The sequence below is a fragment of the Anguilla rostrata genome, chromosome 1 (assembly GCF_018555375.3).
Source record: "Anguilla rostrata isolate EN2019 chromosome 1, ASM1855537v3, whole genome shotgun sequence".
In the NCBI taxonomy this organism is placed as follows: Eukaryota; Metazoa; Chordata; class Actinopteri; order Anguilliformes; family Anguillidae; genus Anguilla; species Anguilla rostrata.
Genome location: NC_057933.1, coordinates 8,153,330 through 8,179,394, shown reverse-complemented (window position 1 = coordinate 8,179,394; position 26,065 = coordinate 8,153,330). Strand labels below are relative to the sequence as shown.

Here is a 26,065-nt window from a genome sequence, read left to right as displayed (position 1 = left end):
AAAGGAAACCTCAAACGCCTGCAGACACACTGCGGCCCTCCAGGACTGGAGTTTGACACCTCGCTCTCCAGCCGAACACCATGAGCATGTTTCCCTGAAACTGGGACAAAAAACTGCACATGCAAATAAAGTACCCAGCAGTTGCGAGTAGATGAGGCCTTTGCAGACAAAACAGACTGTCACCCCTTCCCCCTCCCTTACCCTCCATAACAAAACCAGCAGCCCACACTCTTCTCCAAACTGGTAGGTTTATTGTTTTTGTTTTTTTGTTTTTTTTTTCTCCTCGGCTCTCAAAACGTCAGACCTGTGCAAACCAACATTTTGGAAAATGGGGTACACGGTTACTGAGTAGAAAACATACAGGCTATAGACCCCACTGAAGGGACCGGAGAACAGGAAGCTGAGGACAGAGGAGGACGACATGCGCTGCTAAGCTTCGGGCCGAACGGACCGGACGGGGAATGGGGGAGGCGATGGGCGAAAGGGCCGTTTTAAGGACGGTTTCGGGTGGGTGCAGGTCCGCGGGGGCGAGGGGGGTAACGGCTGTGCTTTCAGTGCAAGGCTGTCCTTCAGGAAGGACGCGAACTGGCCGCTTCTGACATGCGTCAAAATAAAAGGGGGGAACTGCTCTGTGCAATTGAAAAAATAAAACTGCTATAGTCCGCTTTTCTTCTTTTCCCATTTCAGTTGATAATTATAAATATAACAAACTCTTAATATAAACACATTTTCCATATATATATTTTTTCCCCCCTATGTAAATTTTTCAGTCAGTGATTTAAAAGTAAATCTACGTTTGTGTGTGAGTATTCTCCCAAATTATCTACGATCTTCCACTGGGAGAGAGCGACCGGCTATTGAATTTTTAAAAATTTTTTAAAGAAATAAAAATAAACATTAACTTTTTAGAATAAATTGTGAACTTAAAGATTCTTTCACCTTTCACTTGAACTCTTTCTCATTCTTCTTCTTCTTCAGCATCTCTTACTTCACTATCCGTTTCTCCCAACAGTTCCTGGAGCCTCAACATTCAAAATCCCGGGAAAGCATTCTATTCACCTATTCCCAGGAACCTTTCCCATTTTGTGGAAAAGCTTCTTGGCACTGAGTTTAGAGGGTGGGGGTGAGGGGAGGGGGGTATACTGAGATGGAAGAGGTGTCACGATGGCAACAGGACAAGTTTGACCCCCTTCCTATAAGAGTTAGCACCATATTCAACAAAAGTTTACTCCATAAACAAGGAACACATTTGGACACACTGTGTATCATGTCAGTTGGAAATCTGTAAAATGATACATACACTTTTCTTTGCCATAATTCAAGTTTTTTAAATTAAAGATTGTCTGCAGTTTGGGGTTAATTTTTAAACCAGTATAGTGTTTTAGTGGTGTCTGACACTTCTGAAGTTAGTTAACTTTATAGTTTACCAGACAGTTTATAAATAGTCTCATTTTAAAATCAGTGCTAAATCAGTTTCCAATAGTCGAAGATTAACATTTCATAATTCTCAGAGGGAACAGTTTGAATACTTATTTGCATTTTGACACTGGGTGCGTTTATGCCATATAGTACTATACAACCCAGTATTTCGCCAAATCTGTTAATGTGTCATCAAAAACAGCATTTACAAATCTTTTAGCCCAACCTAATGGAGACTCTAATAGAACCTATACCCTGACGCTAACAACACAGTATTACTATTCACAACCATTTCTTTATAGGAATAAGGCAAATTAACAAAACTTTTTAAAAAGTCTTATGGTATGTAGCACACACAAGTACAACAAAGCATGCCGAAAAGGAAGCAAAATTAAAAAAATAAAATCCTAAGGAAAATAAAATAATGCTATCATTCTTTGGTTGATTGTGAAAGGAGCGTTTGTGTTTTTGGTTAAAGTGTGGATCTGTTGAGTGTAGAAAAGAGTTAAAAATTCAGCATTGCAGAAACACTGGCTTAAATACAGGCAGGAAGAGAGTGATTTGCATTCCTACTTAACATATTATTATTATTATTATTATTATTATCATTATTATTATTTTAAATCTTACAAATTTTTTGTTGATGTAAAAAAATCAGGACAGTGATTAAAAAGGAAGCCTGGCTGCGCAGCGACCTTTGACCCTGACCACACCCGCCCCCTCCTCATTTCTTTTTCGTAAACAAGCTGAACCTCTTCTCCTTGTCCTTCTTGGCAGAACTGTCTTCTGGGAGGGCGAGGGACGAGGGCGGGGGCAAGCTGCGGGCCCGTGCTCCCGAGGGTCCGGCGCCCGCGTCCTCTGACTGGGGATCCGACGCCCTCTCCAGAGCCTGTTTCCAGCTCTCCAGCTCCTCCTGCAGGCGCACACGGGCATTACAACACAGGTCCGTTCTGCCAGCGCTGGGCCAGCCCTGTTCCTGGAGATCTACCGTCCTCCTGTAGGTTTTCACTGCAGCCCTAACAAAGCAGCACACCTCAACTCGACAGCCAGAGATCTGGTTGAGCTGCTAATTAGTAGAATCAGGTGTGGAAAATTAAGGTAGAAATTAAAACCCACAGGATGGTAGATCTCCAGAAACATTTAAGACACGTACATGAGGACAGTTTGAAAAGCCATATTAAACCCAACTCATTTATCTTCCTTTCTCGAGGCACATGCATAACATTACTCAGAGTACACTTCTTCACCCCGCGAAATTACTTTTTTTTTTTTTAACAACCCACTATTTCACTGGACTTTCACTGCCAGACGGGACCGTCTTGAGACATCTTATATCAAGCCGGCAGCGTAGTCAGCAACTACGGAGCTCAACAAGTGGTCTATCGGTTTAAACAGGACGCTCCCCGCGGCCTGCGGACCTAGACGGGGCGCCTAGTGGCCAGGCGGTACGGCGAGCGTAACAACATAGGGCTGTGGCTTTAATCCTAGGGGCTAGCGGGCTAGCAGCCTAGCGGGCTAGCGGCCTAGCGGCCCGGGGCTCTCACCGCAGTTTGAACACGTGCTTCTTCTTCTTGTAGTGCGGCAGGGCCTCGAAGACGGCGCCGCCGAGCTGCAGCGGGTCCTCGCCGTGGTACGTGACGCCGTAGCTCTTGACGTCCTTGTAGGCGGAGAGCTGCCCGGGCTTCAGCACGCAGTACAGGGTGTTCCAGGACCTGGGCAGGTAAGGGGTAAGGAGTTGGTCTTGCAACCTAAAGGTCGCGGGTTCGATTCCCTGCTGGGACACTGGCCGTTGTGCCCTGGAGCAAGGTGCTTAACCTGAATTTCTTCAGTATATATCCAGCTATATAAATGGATACAATTTAAATGCTATGTATGTTTTTTTTTTTTTTTTTAAAGTTATGTAAGTCGCTCAGGATAAGAGTGTCTGCTAAATGCCTGGAATGTAATGTAATGTAACAGGTGAAGGGAAGACACAAACTCTCTCACAGCTTTAACACCTTGCTGAGAAAATGCTCTCTGTACAGGAGGAACAGAGTTACAGTGAGCTCCATAATGTTTGGGCTAAAGACATATATTTTTGACCCTTGAGCTCGGACCTGTTCGAGGCCTTCTTTCCGGTTCCGTCCAGCTCGTGCTTGCGTCCCAGCATGCCCTTCAGCAGCACAGCCTGGCTCCTGGGGGGGTCCGTGGGGAGGGTGGCGGCCTTCTCTGTGTCCCTGGGGGGCGGAGCCAGTCCTGGCGCGGAGGGGCCCGCCTGCCCGGAGCCGCTGGCCTGCGTCTCAGGCACTGGCAGCGCTGCGGGCTCCTCCACAGACCCGTCCATCCGCCCCAAGCTCGAACCAACAGGCCCGGACGCAGACTAGGGATAACACACACACACACACACACAACGGAGATCTGAGAAAACATCAGAGCACACACATGTACACGCACACACACACACGCACATATGTACACGGGTATGCACACACACACACATATGTACACGGGTATGCACACATACACGCACACAAACACACACACACATACCGTCACTCACACGCACACACACACACAGAAACACGTCCTTCATATAATAAGGGGAAACTGCCTCGGGGCTCAGTGGGAATTCTCCTGTATGTGAACATGATAAATCAGCAGGTAACTGACCAGAGAAGGGTCCTCTACGGTGTAGAACTCTGAGGACTCTTCTGCAAACCCGGTGTCTTCCCTCCTGAAGAGGAAAGGTCACAGTTCAGTCCTCAAAGGTCAGAGTTCAGTCCTCAACCACACTTACAGTAGCAGACAGACAGGAAAACTCCTGGGCCATTTTATAAAATTAATTAAATTTTTTTTAATTGTATGTCAAATCTTGGTGAACATTGAATGAAAAAAAAAAAGAGCCAAACCTGGAGCCCTCATGTGAGGGCCCTCAGGACAGAGGGATTGGCTCTCCTGGGAAAGGGGCGGGGCTTACCTGCTGTCCCTATCAGTGCGCTGCTCCTCCTCTGACCTAAGCTGCTGCTGTTTCCTCAGCTCCAGCAGCTCCAGCTGAAACGTGGAGATACAGCGCAGTGAGATTACAGCACTGACATACAGCACAGTGAGATTACAGCACTGACATACAGCACAGTGAGATTACAGCACTGAGATACAGCACAGTGAGATTACAGCACTGACATACAGCACAGAGATACTAGCAGGATATCACAGCACGAAGTTATGATGCTGTCATAGTGATGCAGCACACTCAGCACTCACTACGTTGACAGCAAATCACTGGACAGAAGAACAGACAGACATATGGACTGACAGACAGACAGATGGACAGACGGACGCACCGTGGTCAGGCGCTGCAGGGCGGAGAAGCGCTCGTCCCAGGTGGAGGCGGACTTCTCGAAGGCCTCGTGCCTCTTCAGGAGCTTCTCCACCTCGTCCACCGTCTGCCCCAGGTCCCTGCTGGCCACGTAGGGCTCCTGCGCCACCAGCCAGGCCTCTGCCACCGAGGCGTCCCGCGAGAACTGGCACACCTCCAGCACTGCGAGACATCCCGCCATGGGGGGTGGGGGGGGGGGAGGGGCAGAGACGGCAACAATGAGCCACTCCGAGGCACAAACAGGGGCCTCGCCAAGGGGAGAAGATTGGGCCCCACCACCTCAGAGAATTCTATATTCTAATATTTTTTGAGGGCCCCTGTCAGTCAAGGCCCTTTAAAATCATCTTAACTCCTCCCCCACACATGGCACCCCTGGGCCTTGCATAAGGGTGTTTAAGTTGGATCCCATCACCTACGTTGGATATATTTTCATGGAGTGTACGGTAGTATTTCTACACAAGATCAAAATGGTGGAAGCTCACTCACATAGTCTGAGCCAGTCCCAACGCTCGTCCCACTTGGTCATCATCTCCTTCTTCTTCTCCATCAGCTGGATGAGCTTCTCTTTGATCTGGTGGGGTAGGGGGGGGCAGCAGTGAAACCCTGTTCAGGCTACAGGGTCCTCCTGACTGGTTCAGACAGGAGGACCCCAGACTGCAGCTCCAGCGGGAAAGCTCAGCTCAGTTAGCAGTGAAAGAAGTCAATTAGCACAAGACTCCACTCCAAACTGGGAGCAATCAGTCTGCTTGACCAGGTGGTATCAAGGTTTACTGAATGATTTTGATTAAAACAGCCATGAGTCTAAACCTGGAATCTTCTGGAATACAAGGGTCATTTTAAGGGTTCATTTAAGCCTGAATTATAATTTTACTTGTACATTCATTAACAAAATAGTAAATCTAATCTTAAATAAAACAGTTTAGTTTTTTGGGCACAGACGATTGACCCCTGACCCCCCTGACCTCTGGAGAGTCGCGGTGCTTGCGGGCCAGCAGGGTGCGCCCCAGCTCCACACAGTTGCTGAATTTGGGGTCTCTGGCGTCAATCTCTGAGCGGATGCCCTGGTGGTACTTAATCAGGAGCTCCACCGAGGACACATCCCTGAGGAGGAGAGGAGAGAGGGAAGGGGGAGAGGGGGAGAGGAGGGAGGAGAGAGGGAAGGGGGGAGAGGGGGAGAGGAGGGAGGAGAGAGGGAAGGGGGGAGAGGAGGGAGGAGAGAGGTAAAGGGGAGAGGGGGAGAGGAGGGAGGAGAGGGGGAAGGGGGAGAGGGGAGAGGAGGGAGGAGGAGGGGGAAGGGGGAGAGGGCGAGAGGAGGGAGGAGAGAGGGAAGGGGGAGGAGGAGGGAGGAGAGAGGTAAAGGGGAGAGGGGGAGAGGAGGGAGGAGAGGGAGGAAGGGGGGAGAGGGGAGAGGGGGAGGAGAGGGGAAAGGGGGAGAGGCATGAGGAGGGGGAGGAGAGGGCAGAGGAGGAGAGGAGGGGGAAGGGGAGAGGAGGAGGAGGGAGGGGAGGGAAGGGGGAGAGGGGAGAGGAGGGAGGAGAGAGGGAAGGGGGAGAGGGGGAGAGGAGGGAGGAGAGAGGGAAGGAGGGATGAAGGGTGAAGGACAACAGAGGGAAAAAGAAAGAAGGAAGAGGGAGGAGAGGAAAGAGGGAACAGTGGGAAGGGGAGAGGAGAGAGGAGAGATTGATGAAGAGAGAAGAAAGAGGGAGGGAGGAGAGGAGAGAGGGAAGGGAGAGAGGAGAGAGGGATGAATGAAGAAGAAAGAGGGAAGGAGGAGAAGAGAGAGGGAAGTGGGGAAAGAAGAGAGGGAAGAGAGGGCCTTCAGTCTCTAGCGGCCCGCTGCACCAGTCCCCTTCCTCACCGCCCCTGCCCTCCAGACACCCCCCCCCATCCCCCTGGCTCCCCCCAGCACTCACCTGGGCTTCTCCTGGGTCTCTATCTGCTGGATGATGCTCTCCATCCAGGCCAGCAGGTCCCTCACCATGGTGAAGAAGCGGAACTTGTCGGCCGTGTCCACCAGCTGGGCCCGCCGCCCATCGCAGGCGTCCAGCAGGGCCTTCCAGGCCTCCACCACCTCGTGCTCCATCGTCTGGATGTCCGTGGCCTGGTCGCCCGCATACTGGGCGTGCAGACGCGTGGCGGTGTCCTGGAACTGCTGCACCTGCAGGGGGCGCACACAGGCATATGGACTTGTGTTATGCGACATATTATGTCATAGAAATGAGTAAACATGCTGGAAAGGACATGATAAATCCAGGTTCAGAAGACGTCAGAGTAGATCACAGTAGTGAGAACCATGGCATTGGAGAAACCACCAGTGGACCATTTAATTCACTGAAAACGTGGAACAGAAAACAAACATCAACTGTATTTTTCACGGCTTTGGACAATGAGTGAAAACAACTTTGGGAATGGATTTAGCTGGACACAATTTTCACAAGATAAATATGCTTGTTAAAGACAATCAATTCGGAAAAATCATAATGCAACTATCCAGCGCCTTTAATGATTATTGGAACATTGTGTTTTTTAAAAAAAGGATCAGATTCTTTACAACTGCACTAATTCCTCCTCTCCAGAGGGTGGTGCTCCGCTGCCCCTCTGTACCTGTTTTCCCAGCGTGCTGATGTCCCTCTCGAAGGCCGCGTGCATGCGGTGGAAGGACTCGGCTTTGCTGAAGTCCTCGCCCACGTCCTCGGGCAGCTGGGTCTGCTTCTCCTGGATCTGCGCCACCAGCTCCTTGCCATCGTAGAAGTACCTGAGGAGAGAGATCAGGTCTTGGGTTCCTCTGTTGTATTTGCATGATATATCGGCCCAGTGCCATTTCACTAATTAGTTCTACTACCTCCTGGCTGAAGAATTGTGCTGATTAGCAAATCTGGGTGACTGGAACAAAATACTGAGAAGTAACTTTCTTACTTACTGATTATTTCTGCTAATACGTCTACTACTACTACACTACTACTACTACTAATAATAATAGTAATGCATAATGATAAATAATAATATAAATAAATATAATTCTACACCTGTATGCCAAGTGCGATAATAAAACTCATTTTCCCATCATCCTCAGACCGCCATGTGCTGCAATAACACACATTTTCCCATCATCCTCAGACCGCCATGTGCCGTAATAAAACTAATTTTCCCATCATCCTCAGACCGCCATGTGCCGTAATAAAACTCATTTTCCCATCATCCTCAGACCCACTTGAGGATGTCGTAGGAGGAGGTGAGGAGCTGCCCCCGGGTGTCGATGAGCTCCAGCAGGTCGGCCCAGCTCTCGTTGATGTTGTCCTTCCACTCCGCCATGGCGGCCGCCTCGCTGTGGCCCGACTCGATCAGCTCGTCGATCGTCTGGTTCACCGCGTCCACGCGCTCCTGGCCCACGGACCCCGTTTCCCGGGCGAACTCGCGGAACTTCTCCCGCAGGATCTGGTTGGTTAGGGGGGGGACGAGAAACGGCGTCACACACACAAATACGACGCCTTAATTTAAAAAAAATAAATAGTATAATCGAAGAAATATTTTAAAAAAAAATCTATTACAGTTAAATCCGGAAGTATGGAGACAGTGGCGCTGTTTTGGCTGTTGTTGGCTCTGTACTCCAGAACATTGGAATTGAAATGAAACAATGCATATGTGGTTAAAGTACAACCACATAGGGTGATCCATGTAGGAATTACAGCCCCTTGTATAGTGTTCCCATTTTAGGGGATCAAAGTAATTGGACTATTCAGCTATTTTTTGGTGAGCTGTGTCTCTTTGCATCATTAGCTCATGCACAAGAAGGCTAACAAAAGGTCTAGAGTTGATGCTAGGTGTGGAATTTGCATCTGTAGTCTGTAAATGTTAGTTATTCACGTTGTGGGTATTTTCTCTTAACCAAAACTCAAATTTTGTCACTTTACTATCGGTCCGGAATGCCCACTGAAATGCATTGAAAGGCCTGTCCGGTCTCTGTAATATCTTCTGTGAGTTTAGCAAAGAGCAGACCGGAGTTCTTCATATTTGTCTTTTGCAGAGGGGAAATGAAGTTTAGCACAGCTCTTTAACAACGCGACACCGCACCCCATCCCCCCCCGCCCCCCCGCTCACCGTGACGTGGTCCAGGTCCTGGCCCATCTCCTGCGAGGACGCCACCAGGTCGCGCTCGGCGATCCACTGCTCCAGGTCCTCCACCTCGCGGCTCAGCAGGAAGTGGTGGTAGACGTGCTCCAGCTTCTTCCTGCGGTCGTCGGCCTGCTCCTTCAGCCCGGCGTACTGCTTGTCCACCTGGCCCTGCCGCCGAATTATGGCCTCGCTGCGGGGGGAGGGAGGGAGAGGGGGAGAGAGAGAGAGAGAGAGAGAGGGAGAGAGAGAGAGGGAGAGGGAGAGGATGAAGACAAGCAGAGAGAGAGAGAGGACAGAGAAAGAGAGAGAGAGGGAGAGGATGAAGACAAGCAGAGAGAGAGGAAGAGAGGGAGAGAGAGAGGGACACAGAGAAAGGGAGGAAGAAGGGATATAGAGAGACATACAGCCAAAGAGGATGGGAGAGAGGGAAGAGGAATAAAGGGAGAGAGAGAGAGACAGAGGCAGAGAGGGAAACAGAAAGAGAAAGGGAGGAGGGAGGGGGATAGATAGACATACAGACAAAGAGGATGGGAGAGAGAGGGAAGAGGGAAGAAAGGGAGAAAGAGAGAGAATGGGAGGGCATGAACATGTGGCCTGACTTCACAAAGACCACCTGGAGAGGCTCATGCGACACTCAAAAAAGCGGGAAAAGGGGGGCCTCTGTGCCCCCACGCACCCGTCAGGATGGTCCTCGGCCAGCATCTTCTGGGCGCGGTCTGCCAGCTTCTGGACGGAGTCGCCATAGGCGTCGACGTTCTGCTTCTGATTCAGATGCCGCTTTAACATCAGCATGGCGTTCTGCTCATCCTGGGGGTAGGAAAGGGAGAACACACACACACACAGCCCGCAACACACATACACACACACCACAACACCACACACACGCGCCACCACAAACACACACACACACACACAACACACACACACGCGCACACACCATACACACACACAGACACACACGCATACATGCACACACACACACACACACACACACGCACACACACGCGCGCACACACACATACACACACACAGACACACGCATACATGCACACACACACACACGCGCACACACACATACACGCATACATGCACACACACACACACAACATGCACACATAACACACACACAAATAAAAAAAAAAGTTTGTCAAGAACAAAAAAGGGAACATCTGCTTTTTAATTGTGAACAAAGCTGCAATAGGTGTTGACTGCATCCTAACAAAGGTACTCAAACAGAGCTGTAGACTACGACAAATCTAAACATCTCAAAGATAAAGAGCAACAAGGTACTTATAACCATGTCATAAACACAGAAACACACTATTCATATGGAGTTCATAGATATTGCCCAGGATGTTAAAACACAATAAACACACTTATCACTGCTAATAGAGTTTTCATTACCCTTTCATGCACCCACCTCCAGGTAGGCCTACCTGTAGCCAGCAGCGACCCCCCCCCCCCAACTCTACCTCTAACCCTAACCCTAACCCCCCCCCACCTTGGGCTTTTCGTCGGAGATCATGTAGAGCTCCTGCTCCCCGATCCAGGCCTCGGCCTCGTCTGCGTCGCTGTAGTACTGCTGCGCCTGCCTGGAGCCGTCCAGCCGCTGCCCCCGCTTGGCCACCTCCTCCTGCAGCCGCGCCCACACCTCCTCCAGCTCCCCCGTCTGCTCCCCGATGCGTTCCGACTCGGGGCTGCCCCCCGCCACCATGCGCCGCCCGCGGTCCAGCACCTCGTCTATGCGCGGCTGGTGCCCCTCGATCTCCTTCTGTAAAGTCTGGGGTGGGGGGGGGGAGAGGGAGGGAGGAAGAGGGTTCAAATATGAGCTTCATGTGTGACTTTCTCTACCCAATACAGCAACTTCAGCCACTGTGACGTTAGAACAGCAACTGAAATAGTATAGCACTTAATAGTAACACCTAGAAGAAATAGTATTCATGTAATAACTTTGTGGGCAATATTTTATAATTGTTTTTCTCTTAATATTCTCTATTATTCATGTAATAATGTTTAACTGATAAAGTATGAAAGTATGAAAGTATGAAGAAAAGTACCCAGGAAGTATGAAGTCACAAGTAGCATCATTACAGCTGCTGCAGTCCTGATAGTGTGCGTAATGTGACTGGAACCTCCAGCCATGTTACCTGCAGCTGTGTATGTAAACACAGCAGGTATGACCTCAGCTCATCTGTGATGTGCTCACCTGGTTCTTTTTCTGAAGCAGCTGGACGGCTTGGAGATTGTTTCCGTGCTCTTGTGACGTTGCCTGGGGCAACCTCTCTTCAACCCACAGCTACCGACACAGCGAGAAAGAGAAAGATTATGAAGTCATGAACAAAAGATTATAGGGCATCTTATTTGTAAACATTTCAACACACATACAAAGACTGACTGATTGACCAACTGATTAATTTAGTTCAGTTCAATTCAACTGCATTTGCATGGTGCTTTTTACAGAGACCCTGTCACAAAGATTCTTTACAGGAAACTAGGAAACCAAGGAAATTGATAGACTGTTTGATTGACTGGTTGATTGATTGGTTGATTGAGTGACTGACTGATTGATTTATTGACTAATTGATAACTGATTGATTGATTAAAAAATGGACAAACTGATTGATTGACTAACTGATTGTTTGATTGATTGTTTGGTTGACTGATTGATTTAATGATTGATTGACTATTTGCTTGATTGATTGATTGATTGATTGACTGACAGACTACTGACTGATTGGCTGACTGTTTGATTGACTGACTGACTGACTGATTGATTGATTGATTGATTGATTGAGAGGGCTTTCTCACGATCTCGTCGGCGAGGTCCCTGTAGAACTGCTGCACGGCCTTGGCGTTCTCCAGCTTGTCCCGCTTCTGGGCCAGAGGTGGGAGGAGCCTCTGGAACTGCGTCTGCAGAGCCTGCTGCTCCGCCTCCAGCTCGGGACTCTGGGAGGCGCGGCTCTGCACCGCGTCCCTCAGCTCCTCCATCTCCCGCGCCCGGTCCCGCACCTGGTTCTCCACCATCTGGGAGGAGGGCCCCAAATTCCCCAGCGGGGCGGGCAGGGTGAAGGGTGAGGCGGGCGCACACATTTGAGACATCAGACATCCCAATACTGTTCCCCTGTTATACCACACAGTCTACAGATTTAGATGGGGCTGTTGACTTGGCTCTACAAAATAACCAAGAGCTGATACACTTTGAGAAGCCAAGATGAAGAATTATCCTGTATTTCATAAATACACATACACATACATACACACATGCACGCCACACGCACGCACGCGCGCGCGCACACACACAGGCACACACACCTGGTGTTTCTTGAGCAGGATGTTGGCGCTGGTCAGGTCCTTGACGTCCTCGTCCCCTTGCAGCTGCTGCTGCAGGTCTCCCAGCCACTTCTTGGTGTCGGCCAGGCTCTGGTCCACCAGCTCGGAGCGGTTGGCATCGAACAGGAGGCGGTCCTTCTCCTGGGTGGTGGACTCCAGCTTGTCCCAGAGCTCGTGCAGCTTGGAGAGCCGATCCCTCACCACAGGGCCGAACTCAGGCTTGGCCTTCATCAGCTCATTGCCCTCCTGAGCACACACACACACACAGGAACACACACACACACACACACACACAGAAACACACACACACACAGAAATACAGAGTAACACGCACACACACACACACATACATACACACAGCCGAGATCAATATGTGTATTCTTATTGTGCAGCAGATATAAAGACCCTGAGACATTACCATGACAATAAACAAGCTTCAGTCACTGATACTTCCTTCAGACTCTTACTCTAATAAATATACAGCAATGAATATCAAAATACAAACAGTAAAGGAACTAATTCACAACCTCCCCCCACTTATCCCCAGCCATCTCATTCTCTCGGCCTCCCAAGCTCCCTAAACTGACAGCTTCAAACTTCCTGCTTCTCTGAGTGCTGTTGCAGAGTAGCCTCACCCCCCCCCCCCCCCACCCCCCACCCTCTTGCTATTTTCCCTCCGACTCCTCAGACAAGTGATCTTCATTTCTGGTCCTGGCAAGCAGCAAGGTCTGCTGGTTTTTGTTTTTGCCTTAATATCAGCAAGCTATTCAGACCCAAGGAATCAGGTGAGGTGTGACTGCTTTAACTGACCAATTCACTGCTGTATGACAACAAAAACCAGCAGACCTTACGGCCTGAGGAATGAAGATCACTGCCTTAGACACTCCTCCATGCCCACCCCCCTCCCACCCCCCGCCCAACTACCCCCCCACCCCCCGACCTGGTCGATCTTGTCCAGCCAGTCCTTATTGGAGGACAGCTCGGCCATGAAGGCCTGGTGCTTCTTCCACTTGCTGTGCAGGTTCCTGGCCTCGTCGTACGACATGTCCTGGGCCGTCAGCATCTTCTCGTTTATCCACAGGGTGAGCTGAGGGAGGGGGGTGGAGAGGCAGCGGAGAGAGAGCGAGAAACGGAGGGATAAGACAAACACAGAGACGTCAATCAGAGAGAAGCGATGGACCCCTCAGGGGCCTCAGGGACACTCTTGATGCAGTGCCCGAGGATATTTATGCAAGGCATTTGTTATTAAGCTTAAAAGAAACATACGTCCTGCGTGTTCTGCAGGAAGTGCTGAAGGTCTCGGTTGTCCTTCAGTTTCCCGGAAACCTCCTTGGCCTTGCCTCGGTTGGTCTTGTACCTGCAGAGACGGGGAAGGGGGGGGGGGGATTGCGGGTGAGACGTCCACCAGGAGCTCCCCACCCCACTGCGAGCGCACTGCAGTTATACGCAAAAGGGCTTCTGCAGAGCGCCCCCCCCCCCCCGTGCACAATTACACCGCTAAAGCGAACGCGCGTAGCTGTCTCTGGCCTTTAGCCGAGCCCCTTAAGAGCACTTTCAGATCGATAGCCCATCGTAGCAGATGTGTGTCTATCGCCACGGGGGGATCCAGGAAGCTCAGACTCAATGGAAAAAAAAAAAAAAAAAAAGGCAGAGGCTTCAAACTAAATTCCGAATATTAATGTTCGTAACCCTACACCGACGCAAACGCCTGGCTCAGCACACAAGTAGATAAAGATGAAAGCTATCGGCAGCGCTAAATACAGGACAGCTGCGCCGTTTCTCATGAGAGCAATTCCAAACCAGGCATTTTAGAGGTAGAGGCAGTATGCAGGACTATTAGAGGTAGTCCTACGGTAGCAACCTTAGTCATCACAGCAGAACTGTGGACAAAACACACAAAAAGGTCAAATGTGAACCCAAATGGACTGATGTATATATGGGGAAGGGGGACAGAAAATGTATATTTCTTTGCTATATGAAAGAATTTAATGAATGCCAACTTTTATTCTGCTACGATTCAATGCCATATTGTGTAGGAAAAGATTACCTACTGTCGCATGTACTACCATTTACCATTTAAAATGCAATATAGTAGAGATTTTAAAGCTTGTTGGATATGTGTGCCTACACACTGACAGCAAAGTTCACAGCAAATTTTGAGGGCTACAGTCTGTAGTGGTTAAGGGCAGGGCTTGCTGCTCCAAGGTTTACTTTAACTTTTTTTTTAAACTTAATAACTGTGTACAAATTAAAAATGAAAGAGCTGAATTCAAGTCATGGTGCATAACATATAATTCACATCCAGGTGGGTGTGCAGGCAGAAGGAAACAGGGACTAACCTGTCTTTGATGGACCCAATCTTGTCTTTGACCCTCTCAGAATAGAGGTTTCCATTGTCCACCAGCCTCTTCCCACCCTCGATTGTGCCCACGATCTTATCCTCGTTGGCATCCATGGTGCTGACGAAGTCCTCGTGCTTCCGGAGGGCCTTCTCTGCCCCATCCAGGGTGTCCGGGCAATCCGTGTGGGCCAGGGTGTACTCCTGCCAAAATTCAGATCGTTGACAATGAAGTGAGTTCAGTATGGGTAACCGCTTTCTGAATAGCAAAGAGGAATGATTGGAAAGAGTTTTTTCATCACAGAGAATGTAAACGACTCAATAACAATCCATACTCTACTACAGAAGCACGCTACTGTACGCTGCACATTTCCGACCAAAATATCTGTGCGTTCGGCCATGTCCTGAGCATAAATGTGGAAGTCTTTGAGTAAAAATCACATACTCCAACGAAAGAGTGGATATACACTGCCGATACATCGATAGATAATGCAGTGACAGGACTGAAGCGCCATGAAAAGAGTTAGGGTTAGTCATGAACAGCGCGTACCTGGTTGTTGAGGATGGCCTCGGCCTGCTTGGCGTCCCTCGTGAACTGCTGGAAGCCGAGCCCTTGCTCCAGGAAGTTCTTGCGGCTGTCCCACATCTTGTGCAGCTCGTCCCAGCCCGTGTCCAGGCCCTTCAGCCTCTGCTCCAGCTGCTGGTACTGCGGGTCGGTCTCGCCCCGAGTCACCGCCGCCCCGGTGTCCTTCACCTGGTGGTAGTCCTCCTCGTGCCGGTCCATGTCCTCCCGCACGGCGTCGTGCAGGTCCAGCAGCTGCTCGGCCTCCGGCAGCGTGGCGGGCATATCCTCGGACGCGATGGCCTTCTGCGACTTGTACAGCCAGGACTGGAAGTCGTCCAGGTCCTGCAGGAAGGTCTGCAGCTTGCTCACCTCGCCCAGGGAGTCCTCCCGGTCCCTCATGGTCCGCCTCAGCTCGTCCCAGGCCCGGTCCAGCTCCCGCTGCCGGCCCAGGATCCTGGCGGCGTTCTCCGGGTGGTCCTTAGCCAGCCGCTCCGCCTCGCGCTTCAGGAAGTCCAGCTTGTCCTCGATGGCGGCCAGGTCCCTCTCCATGCCGTACAGCTTCCTCTGGATGGTCATGACAGCCGCCAGGTCGTTGCCCAAGTCCTGTGTGGACTCGATGACGCGCGTCTTGTCCTTGATCCAGGCCCCGGTCTCATCGCACTCCAGCCCATAGTTGTGCAAGCTGACCGCGGAGTCCACTTTGCGTTTCTTGTCTTCCACCATTGCTTTGAAAGCGTCCCACCTGAGGGGGCCCAGATTTGTCAGAAACACAGAATTTTCTGCATTTATAATCACTTCTCATCCTTTTCTTCTACTTTTGAATGCTAAATCATATTTGTCAATCATAATTTGTACTAACATGTATCTTACACAGCCTTTTAATTTATTTCTAAATTTTATTTAACCAGGGTAGTCACATTGAGATTGACATCTCTTTTGCATATGAACCTTTGAGACTACATATCTTTGGACTGTGGGAGGACACCAGAGTACCTAGAGGAAAACCATGCACACTATATACATATTCCTTGAGCTCCACGCACAGAGGATCTGGCCAGGACTAGAACCCAGAACCCCGTTATTGTGAGGTAACAGTACTAACCACTGCATCACCGTGCCACCCGCAAACACACAGGAACTCCTGACATGAAAATGTACGGATTTGTCTCTCACCTCTTGTTGAGACGTGTCTGACAGTCTTTCACACTCTTCATGCTGGGGTGTCTGCTGTCCTCTAACTGCTTAGCTGCTTTATTGACATCATCAACCCGCGCCTGAACATTACCCATCTCTTGGGCAAGGATACCCAACCTGATGGGTGACAAAAAAAGAGGTTTATGAATTAAATGTTAACCTAATTTGACATTAGGGTGCAGATTTGTTGAATAATACTGAAACAAGACTGCTGAATAATATGCAACCATTATACATATATTGAATCAATTCAGATGTTAAAAAATATAGATGTTAAAATTCAGCTAAATTCAACTGAATGAGCCTCAAACTGCTGTTGTGACCTGTTCCATATTTGCTGCTTAGCAACAGGATGCCCTGACGACAGCAAAATTCCAGCGACTGAATTTAGGCCACACCTGTTCTGCACCACCTCCAAGTCCTCCAGCTTCTCTGGAGTCTCCAGCCCCACCAGCCACGTCTCCTTCTGGTTCATCCACAGGTCGCAGGCGTCCGTCTCGCTGAAGATGGTGTACAGAGCCAGGGCGTCCTCCAGCTTCTTCTTGCGCAGGTCGGAGAGGGAGAGGAGCTCCATGTACAGGTCCCTGATGTCCCCGAGTCTGCGCTGGACGTCCGGCGTGTTGCGCAGCTCCTCGGGGAGGCCGTTGGCCTGCTTGGACAGGGCGTCGATGGTGGCCGCGTTCTTGGCGGCCTCGTCCTGCAGGTCGCGGTGCCTCTTGACCAGCCTCTGGGTGCTGTACTCGTCCTGGCCGACGTCGTCGCTGCCCATCTGCCGCCGGGCCTCCAGCAGCCAGGCCTTGAGGTCGTCGGCGTCGCCCTGGAACTGGAAGAACCTCTGGGTGTCCTGGAGGTTCCGCTTCCGGAAGGCGGCCAGCTCCTCCAGCTGCTGCCACTGCCGCCACACGTCGTCCATGCGCCGCTTCACCTTGGGCGCCTCGAAGTGCTTGGCCTTCACCATGGCGTCCCCCTCGTCCATGACCTGCCGCAGGTGCGCGCGCCGCGCCCCCAGCTCGTCCTCGAAGGCGCTGTGCTTGCTCTGCAGGACCAGCGCGCTGGTCAGGTCCTTGCCGTGGTCCAGGGAGGAGAAGATCTGCTCCTTCTCCTTGATCCAGCTCTCCAGCTCCGCCGTCTCCCAGAAGAAGTTCCACAGACGGCGAGACTGCTCCAGACGGGCCTTGCGCTGGGCCGCCAGGGCACAGAGCTCCTGGTAACACAGGTCCAGGTGCTGCACACGATCTCGAATCACCTGAGGGTCACACGGCTTGTAGCCTGAGAGAGAACAAAGATATCATAGGCTACATTTAGACTGTCATGATTTCAACAGGTCATTCAAATAAAGTTTTTTCATCCAATATCCATGTTATTTGCCGTTTATGCATTGGGTAATGAGCGAACTTTCAAGTGTCATTTACACCATTTGTATGCAGTACTTTTTTTTGCATTGGTTATACATCACTCAAAAAAGATTATTTGGGCTGCTGGGTGGCTTATCAAGTTAAGGCACCATTCTGCAGTACATAGATGAGCCCCACAGTCTGAGACTGAATCTGGAACCAAGCCATTGTCGACTGCGGTCGGTAGCCCCATGAGGTGAATGGTGACCTAATTGCAGCTGTTAAGACACGATCGAGTACTCGGCAATCTCTTCACTCACTGTCCCCGTTGGCGAACTTGAGAGCGGCGGCGTTGGTGGAGCGCACTCTGTCCGCCTGCATGGCGATGTCGGCCTCCACCAGCGCATGCTTCTGCAGCAGGTCCTCCACCTCCAGCAGGTGCTTCCCGAAATCCGGGGAAAGGAGTCGAGCCTGGGAACAAGATGGAGGAGGATGCAGGATAAAGGAGAAAGCATCGCTTTGGTGTTGACGATATCGATGGCATTTCTCTCAGGCTGCCATTTAACTCATATATATTGGATCTAGAACCATATACAATAATTGTTTGAAACACATATGCTTTTCTCACACCAATATAACTTCAGAAGAAACTATATTTTCACCAATATACAGAACAAAATCATTCATATGATTGTGCATTTTGGTTGGTAACATGTGAGATCAAAAATTCTCAGAGACCTGCAGGGCTGTTTTCAAAATTTTCCAACATCATACATGTCTGGTCCGATTGTTAGTGTATCTGATTAATGGTGTTTGATAGTTAATGGTTCTCAGGTGATCTGGTGGATTAAATATAAGTATAGCTGAAAAAACTGAGACCGTGTCAGTCGTTGTTGTTGTTGTGTTGCATCGTCCTTCCCAATCGCACCTTCATCTCGTCCATCCAGTTGATGATGTGGAGCATCTCCTGGAAGGTCCTCTGCAGGGTCAGGTTCTTGTCCAGACGGGCCCGCCGGGCCTTCAGCAGCTCCAGCAGGTAGTCCCAGAGCCGCATGATGTTGTCCTTGCGCGCGTCGATGCGCTTGGCGTCGTGGTACCGCTCCGACTCCAGCTCCCGGGACATGGCCACCAGCGCCTGCACGCGCTCCTCGTAGGCCGCGATGTCCGTCTCGATGGCGTCGTGCTTCTTCTTCGCCGCCTCCACCGCCGGCAGGTCGTACCCGAAGTTGTCCTTGAGGAGGACAAAGCCACGAACAGGACAGGTTGTTAAACTCAATGGGACACCAGGATTATGACGTTGGCCACTAGCACAGGTTTCTTCCATAATGTGGTTTCAAGAAGTTGTAAAAAAAAAAAAAAACAGGCTAACTTTGTTAGCAGTGCTTCTGCCAGCCCAGAGTGGTGTAGCTGTGAGAGTGTGTTGTTGTGGAAACCGTGTACATTGCGTGTGTGCGCGTGTGTGTGCACATGTATGTGTGTGTACACGTGTATGTGTATGTGTGTGTGTGTGCGTGTGTGTGTGCATGTGTGTGTGTATGTATGCGCGTGTGTGTGTGTGTTCTTACCTGTGCTACCAGTCTCTGGTTCTCCACCAGCCAGGTCTCCCTCATGGCGGCCTTCCTGTCGAAGCGCCGGGCCATCTGCTCCAGCTTCTCCTGCCGGATCAGCTCGTCCCGCAGGACCCTCTCCCGCTCGTGCTCCGCCCGCTCCAGACGCTCCCAGGCCTGGAGGGGAGTGGGGGGCAGGGGGAGGGTGGGCAAAACGTGGGTATGCCGCATAAAGAACGAATGATCGCACTTTCAGACTTTGATACACACTCAATAATGGCACACAAGGGGAGAACGTGTGGCACGATCCATTGGGGCCGGCAACTATCAACCCCCATACAAATCCCCCAGTACTGTCAGGAAGTCAATTTCCTGCCATAGCACTTCCTGTAGTGTGGCCCCATCTTTATCTACAGCCCTCGTTGCTATCCCACTGAATAGCTTGTACAAAATACATAAGAAGGGCCCACTGTCTGCTCTCCTTTTAAACTAAACAACACAAAAATACCAAATGGACAGATGCAGTTTTAAAACAAACACACCGGCATACAAACACAACAACAGCAACTCAGTTACACACAAACTCCTGATGTATAGATGGTCCAATCCTGTGATGTTCCCCTTGAAAGTACAACAGCAACATGCACACCTCACTGTAAATAACAAGCAGACAGGGCACCATATTCACATCCGCTGTCCAGCCCCCTCACCCTGTTAATGTCGGCCACCAGCGCCCCCTCCCGCGGTGTGTACACCCGCTGGTTATTGGCCCTCATACGGCTCTGGATGGTGAAGAGCAGAACCTCCAGGTTTCCTTTCTCCTGGAACCTGCAGAAATCGCATCGCAGTCAGTGTAGCCGCGCCATGCTGATTACTCTCAGCAACAAAGATCGTTTTTAATCCAAATATAGACTCAAAGCCAGTATCACTGACACAGATTAAGCCTAATTCTAGACTAGATTCAATGCACTTAGCAGACTTACACAGCTCACATTCTTCTACACAGAATGCCCTTATACAGCTTGATATTTACTGAAGCAATTCAGGTTAAGCACTTCCATTAAAGGTGCAACAGCAGAACCCCCCAGGTCCCCACCTTGGAATCAAACCTACAACCTAGGAGTTGGCATCCCTGTTCCCAAACCATTATGCTACGCTGTCACTCAAATGTAACATAATGTAAACGTAACATTGTTATTATTGATTTTTCTCAAATATATATAACTTCCAGATTGTGTTAATGCTGAAAAAGACACTTAAGAGTCAGGCCTCCTTGATTAGGCTTCAGTTGTAGCTGACACTGAGCCTGTTAGCAGAGACTTCCACTGTAGCTGAGACTGAGCCTGTTAGCAGAGGCTTCCACTGTAGCTGAGACTGAGCCTGTTTGCAGAGGCTTCAGTTGTTGCTGAGACCGGGCCTGTTAGCAGAGGCTTCCCCTATAGCTGAGACTGAGCCTGTTAGCAGAGGCTTCCACTGTAGCTGAGACTGAGCCTGTTAGCAGAGGCTTCCCCTGTAGCTGAGACTGAGCCTGTTAGCAGAGGCTTCCCCTATAGCTGAGACTGAGCCTGTTAGCAGAGGCTTCCCCTATAGCTGAGACTGAGCCTGTTAGCAGAGGCTTCCCCTGTAGCTGAGACTGAGCCTGTCAGCAGAGGCTTCCACTGTAGCTGAGACTGAGCCTGTTAGCAGAGGCTTCCACTGTAGCTGAGACTAAGTCTGTTAGCAGAAGCTTCCACTGTAGCTGAGACAGTGCCTGTTAGCGGGTTGGTTCTCAGGTTAAGTTGTCCGGTGCCTGGCCCACTCACTTGGGTGGCTTCTCCATGGTGCGGTAGGAGTTGAAGGCCTGCAGCTGCTGCTGGACGCCGGTCAGGGAGTTGGCCAGCTTGCGGTTGTTCAGGACAATGATGGTCTGCTCAATCCACGTTAGCAGGTCCGATGACAGGGTCTCGTACTTGTCTATCATCTTCTCTGTCTCGATGGCGTGGTCCAGCACCTGCAGCAACAGAGGGACAGAGAGAGAGAGAGAGAGAGAGAGAGAGAGAGGCAAAGACAGTGAAGTAGATATCAAGGACCATCACACTAGTCTGTCCACCATGTCATATATTACAGCATTATATTTGCTGGAAACAGTGAAAGCACTGTGCCAGTCCAAGGATACCATGGCACTGCCAAAGGTCCAAAGGGTTCCGAAATGTCTCTGAAGACAGTGCTGGAGCAGCAGCACATGGCCCTCACCTTCCCCACCCTCTTCCCCTCCACCGCCAGTGCCTTCATCTTGGAGAAGTAGTGGTAGAAGGCCACAACGTAGGTGATGATAGACTTCTCATCGGGGTTGTCGGTGAACACATCTGTGAACAAACCCAAAATAAGACCACAGTGTTGCAAAGGCAAAGTCCACATGCAACATTGTCCATAGGGTCCAAGTCTATAGGGTCTTCTTTCAATACCATTTCTCAGTATTGAATCCTGAGTCACAAAAAAAAAGATGTCAGACCCCAGGGGCATCACAGTGGGGGGGAATATTGGAACTGACTACCCAGGACTGAAGGAGGGGTCTCAAAAGGCCTGGATCAAAAACTTTATGTTGGTCTACAATTTTAAGGTGTCTCACAGAGACTACATTTGTACAGGGCCCATAATTTCCAGCTACACCCCTGCATCGCCCATCTGGGCACATCACCTACCCTCCGGGTCCAGGAGTTTAGTCACGCCCAGTTTCTGCTCAGCCACGTTGAAGGCGTGCTGGAGGTTGTGGGTGGGGTTGGACCTCTGGAGCCTGCCGTAGTCCACCAGATCCGGCCTGGACACGGGGAGAGAGAGAGAGAAAGGGTCAGACATGGCATGACATGGCATCATCTCTGCTACTAAAAACCTTTTTGTGTGCAGTTTTGTAAGTCGCTCTGGATAAGGCTGTCTGCCAAATGCCAAAATGTAATGTAAGGGTAAAGGGGGACAGTCTATCAATGAAGGACTATTGGAGCGTTGGAGGTGTATTTGGCTGTAGTTGCAGAGAGGAGTATTGGAGATGTATTTGGCTGTAGGCCAGGCGTTACCTGTGTTTGTGGATGAGGGCGTTGAATGCCATGCCGTCCTTCCAGCTTGTCGTGAAGTTGGTGATGTTGACATTTGGGTATCTGTGAAACGAAAATAGGAACAAAAGGACGATTACTTAGTTTCGCTAAAATCATGCTTTGTTTCAAGGAACTTCACTGCCATTGCTTGTTGGACCATTCCATGCTAGGGCTCTTACAGATGTTACTGTCAAAAAGACTATATTATGCGAGATGCTTATGGAATCTGGCCACACAGAGGTAATTCATTTTAACTTTCAATGCCAACGTGTTTTGACTGTGAGCCTTCTTCAGGGCATTATTTCAAGAGACAAAAAAAGTGGCTCACGCACACCCCCCCCAAGAGCACTCGCTTACAATAGGGTGGCAAGTGTCAAATGAGTGCAGTATCTGCTTTCAGCTGTGAAGTAGCTAAGTGCAATGGATGTAATTAGGTAACAATTAAAATGGAATATGGCTTAGGAACAGACTCAATGGGAAAAAAGAAAGTAAAGTTGTCCCTGCCAGTCAGCCTGTCCAGGGTATAATCCTGCCACTCGCCAAATGCACGCTGGGATAGATTCCAGCACCCCCCACGGGTAAGCGGGTATAGACATTGGATGTGATGTATGGATGTCCCTATCAGATACTGGATGGATGGATGGATGGATAGATGGATGTCCTTGTCAGATAATGGATGGATGAATGGATGGATGTCCCCGGCAGATAACGGATGGATGTCCCTGCCAGTGATTAGACCTGATAACCCTAAACCGCAGTCTCACTCACCCAGCTGTTTTCATCTGGCACCACAGCAGCAGGGCATCCTTGGCAGAGCGCGTCTCTTTCTGGTCGGCCTGTCCCGTCTCTACTATGATGTCTTGAATCTGAGCACAAAAAGTACAGTGACCTTAAAGACCAACCACAGAAATGGATGCAAATAAGGATCCTGGATCCTGGATGCTGATTGGCCGAGAGATGAGCATTCTACAGTGATTGTAAATCCAAGATAGTGACAGTTAATCGAAAAACCTGTTAGTAAACCGTATCACTCCGCGCACAAACCGTTATACACAAATGACATTATAAAATAAATAACGTCATCCATTGGTTCTACATGTTGTAACCATTTTATAAAAGCCGTGAACGCTTTGCGTTGTGCCTAACAACACCCCTGTAGCCGTGACTGTATTCACAGCCTCTCGTGCGGTATTGCTTAAACATAAGCTGATGTGTGGTCAGCCTTCTGGCACAAAATGGCCGCCATGCATCACCCTGGTGCTGGGAAACTCATTGTTGGTGGTTTGAAGTGAGGTGCCACCCCACCCCCCCCCCCCCTTCATTGTAAGACACTTTGAGATCATGAGTATAAAATTCAATCAATAATAGCAGTTACGATTAACAAGACCGCTTCGCATGTGCACCGCAGAATGTGAGGACAACTCTCAGGAGGAAAGGGGGAAGATTATAAATATCCTCAATTCAATTTTAACATCCCCGCACGGCTTCTCACCGAAGGACGGCTAATTATCAAACGGCTGCATTTTCCCACAGAGCGTTTAGCTAATTAAGGTTTGTGGGGATGAACTCGGATGCGGAAGCAGAGAAACCAAGCTCAACGGAGACTAAATTTAGACCCAACTCCCTCTGGCTACCAGGAGCAAGGCTGGGCGATACATAAAGGGAAAGTGTCAATCATTTTGTTGTCTGTGTTTCCTTTGCAAACTTTTAAATTATGCAGCGGACCACGCTGTACCAAGCAGCCATGCTAAAAATAACAAATTCAGTCAAATCCTGCGATTAAAAATAAATATGCAATCCCCCTCCCCCTCCTCAAAATCGTACAACACAAATAACTCACTTTGCTCACACGGTTCTGATAATGGTGGAGAGACAGTGAGCTGGGCCAGGTGCCTGGGACCTGTGCACTGAGCTGAGACACTGAGCTGGGTCAGGTGATCGGGACCTGTGCACTGAGCTGAGACACTGAGCTGGGTCAGGTGATCGGGACCTGTGCACTGAGCTGAGACACTGAGCTGGGTCAGGTGATCGGGACCTGTGCACTGAGCTGAGACACTGAGCTGGGTCAGGTGATCGGACTGTGCTGAGCTGAGACACTGAGCTGTCAGGTGCTGACTGCACGAGCTGAGAGACTGTCAGGTGATCGACCTGTGCACTGAGCTGAGACACTGAGCTGGGTCAGGTGTCAGGACCTGTGCACTGAGCTGAGACACTGAGCTGGGTCAGGTGATCAGGACCTGTGCACTGAGCTGAGACACTGAGCTGGGTCAGGTGATCAGGACCTGTGCACTGAGCTGAGACACTGAGCTGGGTCAGGTGCTCAGGACCTGTGCACTGAGCTGAGACACTGAGCTGGGTCGGGGATGCATGCGAGACCTGACTGCAGCCTGGCAGGGCTGAGACACTGAGCTGGGTCAGGTGCTCAGGACCTGTGCTCCTGCCCCAGGGGCTCAGGTGGAGGCTCGGCTGCTGGTGCTCACCTGGAAGCGCAGGATGATGGTCCAGATGAGGCCCAGGATGAGGCGGTGGTTGCCGTCGACGATGTCGTGGGAGCCCATGTTCTCCAGGTGCACCCTCTGCTCCTTGAGGAACTGCAGGGCCTTGTCCACGTTCTCCAGGCAGTGGATACGCATGCGGCCCTTGGTGGGCTTGGGCTGGCGGGAGAGAGAGGGAGGAGGAAGAGGAAGGGGGGAAGGAAGAGGAGGAGAGGTTGTGCTGTGGTGAGCAGGGAGATGTATAAGGGGAATGAAGAACCAATGATCAGGTAAGGAGAGAAAAGAGGGATAGGTCCACAATAATAGCTAATAGGGATCGATCACATGTGGTGTCCTGAAGGGCCGCAGTGCCTGCTGGTTTTTGGGGTGTTCTCGGCACCAGTGGTTCATTCAAGTCATTTATTGGCTAAAGAGCAAAATGGCTGCCATGCATCACCCAGGTGATTGGCTACACATTGACTGAGGCATTCACTTTGTAATCTCGGGATTGCCACCCACCAGTCGTTCACCAGACAGCACCTCCAGGAGCTTTATCAGCATGCGCCCATCCCGTAGGTCGAGGTACAGGTCTGAAATTCGGCAGCTCACTCGGGACAGGATGGAGTTCACCCATTTAGTGAAGGTCTTCTTTTGGACCGCCTCTCTCTCGTCTAGAGGGGTACACAGGGGAATTCAGTGCGCTGCTAAGACAGGAGCTTAGAAGGGAAGGGTTTTTATTTTTGGCTATCTTGTCCTGCTTCCATTACTTAAAGGAAGAGCTATCACAAATGTCAAGTTAATTTCAGATTCCATTACTTCACCCGAGAATATGCCACATTTAAGTCTTTTATCTTCCCTGAAAACAAGCCTTAGTACTTCCACTCAGGAGAAAAACATTCTCAGAACAGAAACATTCATGACAGCTCAATACTGGAAAACAAGGTTTCAGAGGGTTTCGAAAATCACACACGACAACTGAATGCATACAATTATGCAAAGTAAAAAAAACCAGTGGACGTACACCGTCCTGCGACACACAAAACTAACAAGGATCCAGAGGTAAAAATCTAAGAAAGTATCTGTTAGTAGACAGAAAACTTTTTAGTTCTGGCAAGCAATGAGGTCGCACTGGAGTGCCTTGCTACACCTTCCACAGCAGGAGGAAACTGGAACTGTAATTTCGTAACAACCCAAAAATAACAGGACCTCGTCCTGCTCAGCTGGGAGTCCTGCCCTCTTTAATCTGGGACAGAGTACCATGAGAAGGGAGGACGGGGAGAAGTCTGGAAGGGACACGACAGGCTCATTTATAATACAGGCATGTGCAC

The 26,065-nt window shown here is 50.1% G+C and overlaps 1 protein-coding gene across 4 annotated transcripts in view; it reads right to left on the bottom strand.

Moving 5' to 3' along the window:
• Positions 1-231: 231 nt before the first annotated feature.
• The window catches only part of sptb (spectrin, beta, erythrocytic), a 33,119-nt gene continuing 7,285 nt past the window's right edge, over positions 232-26,065 (bottom strand). For 2 of the 4 annotated variants that reach the window (XM_064311427.1, XM_064311345.1), the window contains exons 2-35: positions 25,257-25,408; positions 24,744-24,917; positions 23,032-23,129; positions 22,246-22,326; positions 21,877-21,992; positions 21,428-21,540; positions 20,998-21,185; positions 19,906-20,023; positions 19,214-19,372; positions 18,577-18,879; positions 17,969-18,119; positions 16,713-17,583; positions 16,294-16,431; positions 15,106-15,862; positions 14,557-14,759; positions 13,484-13,574; positions 13,158-13,304; positions 12,200-12,463; positions 11,696-11,911; positions 11,094-11,183; positions 10,389-10,667; positions 9,564-9,694; positions 8,873-9,077; positions 7,986-8,209; positions 7,379-7,529; positions 6,688-6,932; positions 5,737-5,875; positions 5,261-5,345; positions 4,740-4,936; positions 4,376-4,449; positions 4,069-4,132; positions 3,516-3,778; positions 2,964-3,131; positions 232-2,378 (exon numbers count right to left, since the gene is read on the bottom strand). In XM_064311427.1, the coding sequence (XP_064167497.1) occupies positions 2,144-2,378; positions 2,964-3,131; positions 3,516-3,778; positions 4,069-4,132; positions 4,376-4,449; positions 4,740-4,936; positions 5,261-5,345; positions 5,737-5,875; positions 6,688-6,932; positions 7,379-7,529; positions 7,986-8,209; positions 8,873-9,077; positions 9,564-9,694; positions 10,389-10,667; positions 11,094-11,183; positions 11,696-11,911; positions 12,200-12,463; positions 13,158-13,304; positions 13,484-13,574; positions 14,557-14,759; positions 15,106-15,862; positions 16,294-16,431; positions 16,713-17,583; positions 17,969-18,119; positions 18,577-18,879; positions 19,214-19,372; positions 19,906-20,023; positions 20,998-21,185; positions 21,428-21,540; positions 21,877-21,992; positions 22,246-22,326; positions 23,032-23,129; positions 24,744-24,917; positions 25,257-25,408 (6,890 nt within the window). In that variant the 3' untranslated portion in view covers positions 232-2,143. Of the gene's footprint in view, positions 2,379-2,920; positions 3,132-3,515; positions 3,779-4,068; positions 4,133-4,375; positions 4,450-4,739; positions 4,937-5,260; positions 5,346-5,736; positions 5,876-6,687; positions 6,933-7,378; positions 7,530-7,985; positions 8,210-8,872; positions 9,078-9,563; positions 9,695-10,388; positions 10,668-11,093; positions 11,184-11,695; positions 11,912-12,199; positions 12,464-13,157; positions 13,305-13,483; positions 13,575-14,556; positions 14,760-15,105; positions 15,863-16,293; positions 16,432-16,712; positions 17,584-17,968; positions 18,120-18,576; positions 18,880-19,213; positions 19,373-19,905; positions 20,024-20,997; positions 21,186-21,427; positions 21,541-21,876; positions 21,993-22,245; positions 22,327-23,031; positions 23,130-24,743; positions 24,918-25,256; positions 25,409-26,065 lie in introns of those variants that run through there. The other 2 variants (XM_064311272.1, XM_064311197.1) reach the window with 1 other exon arrangement.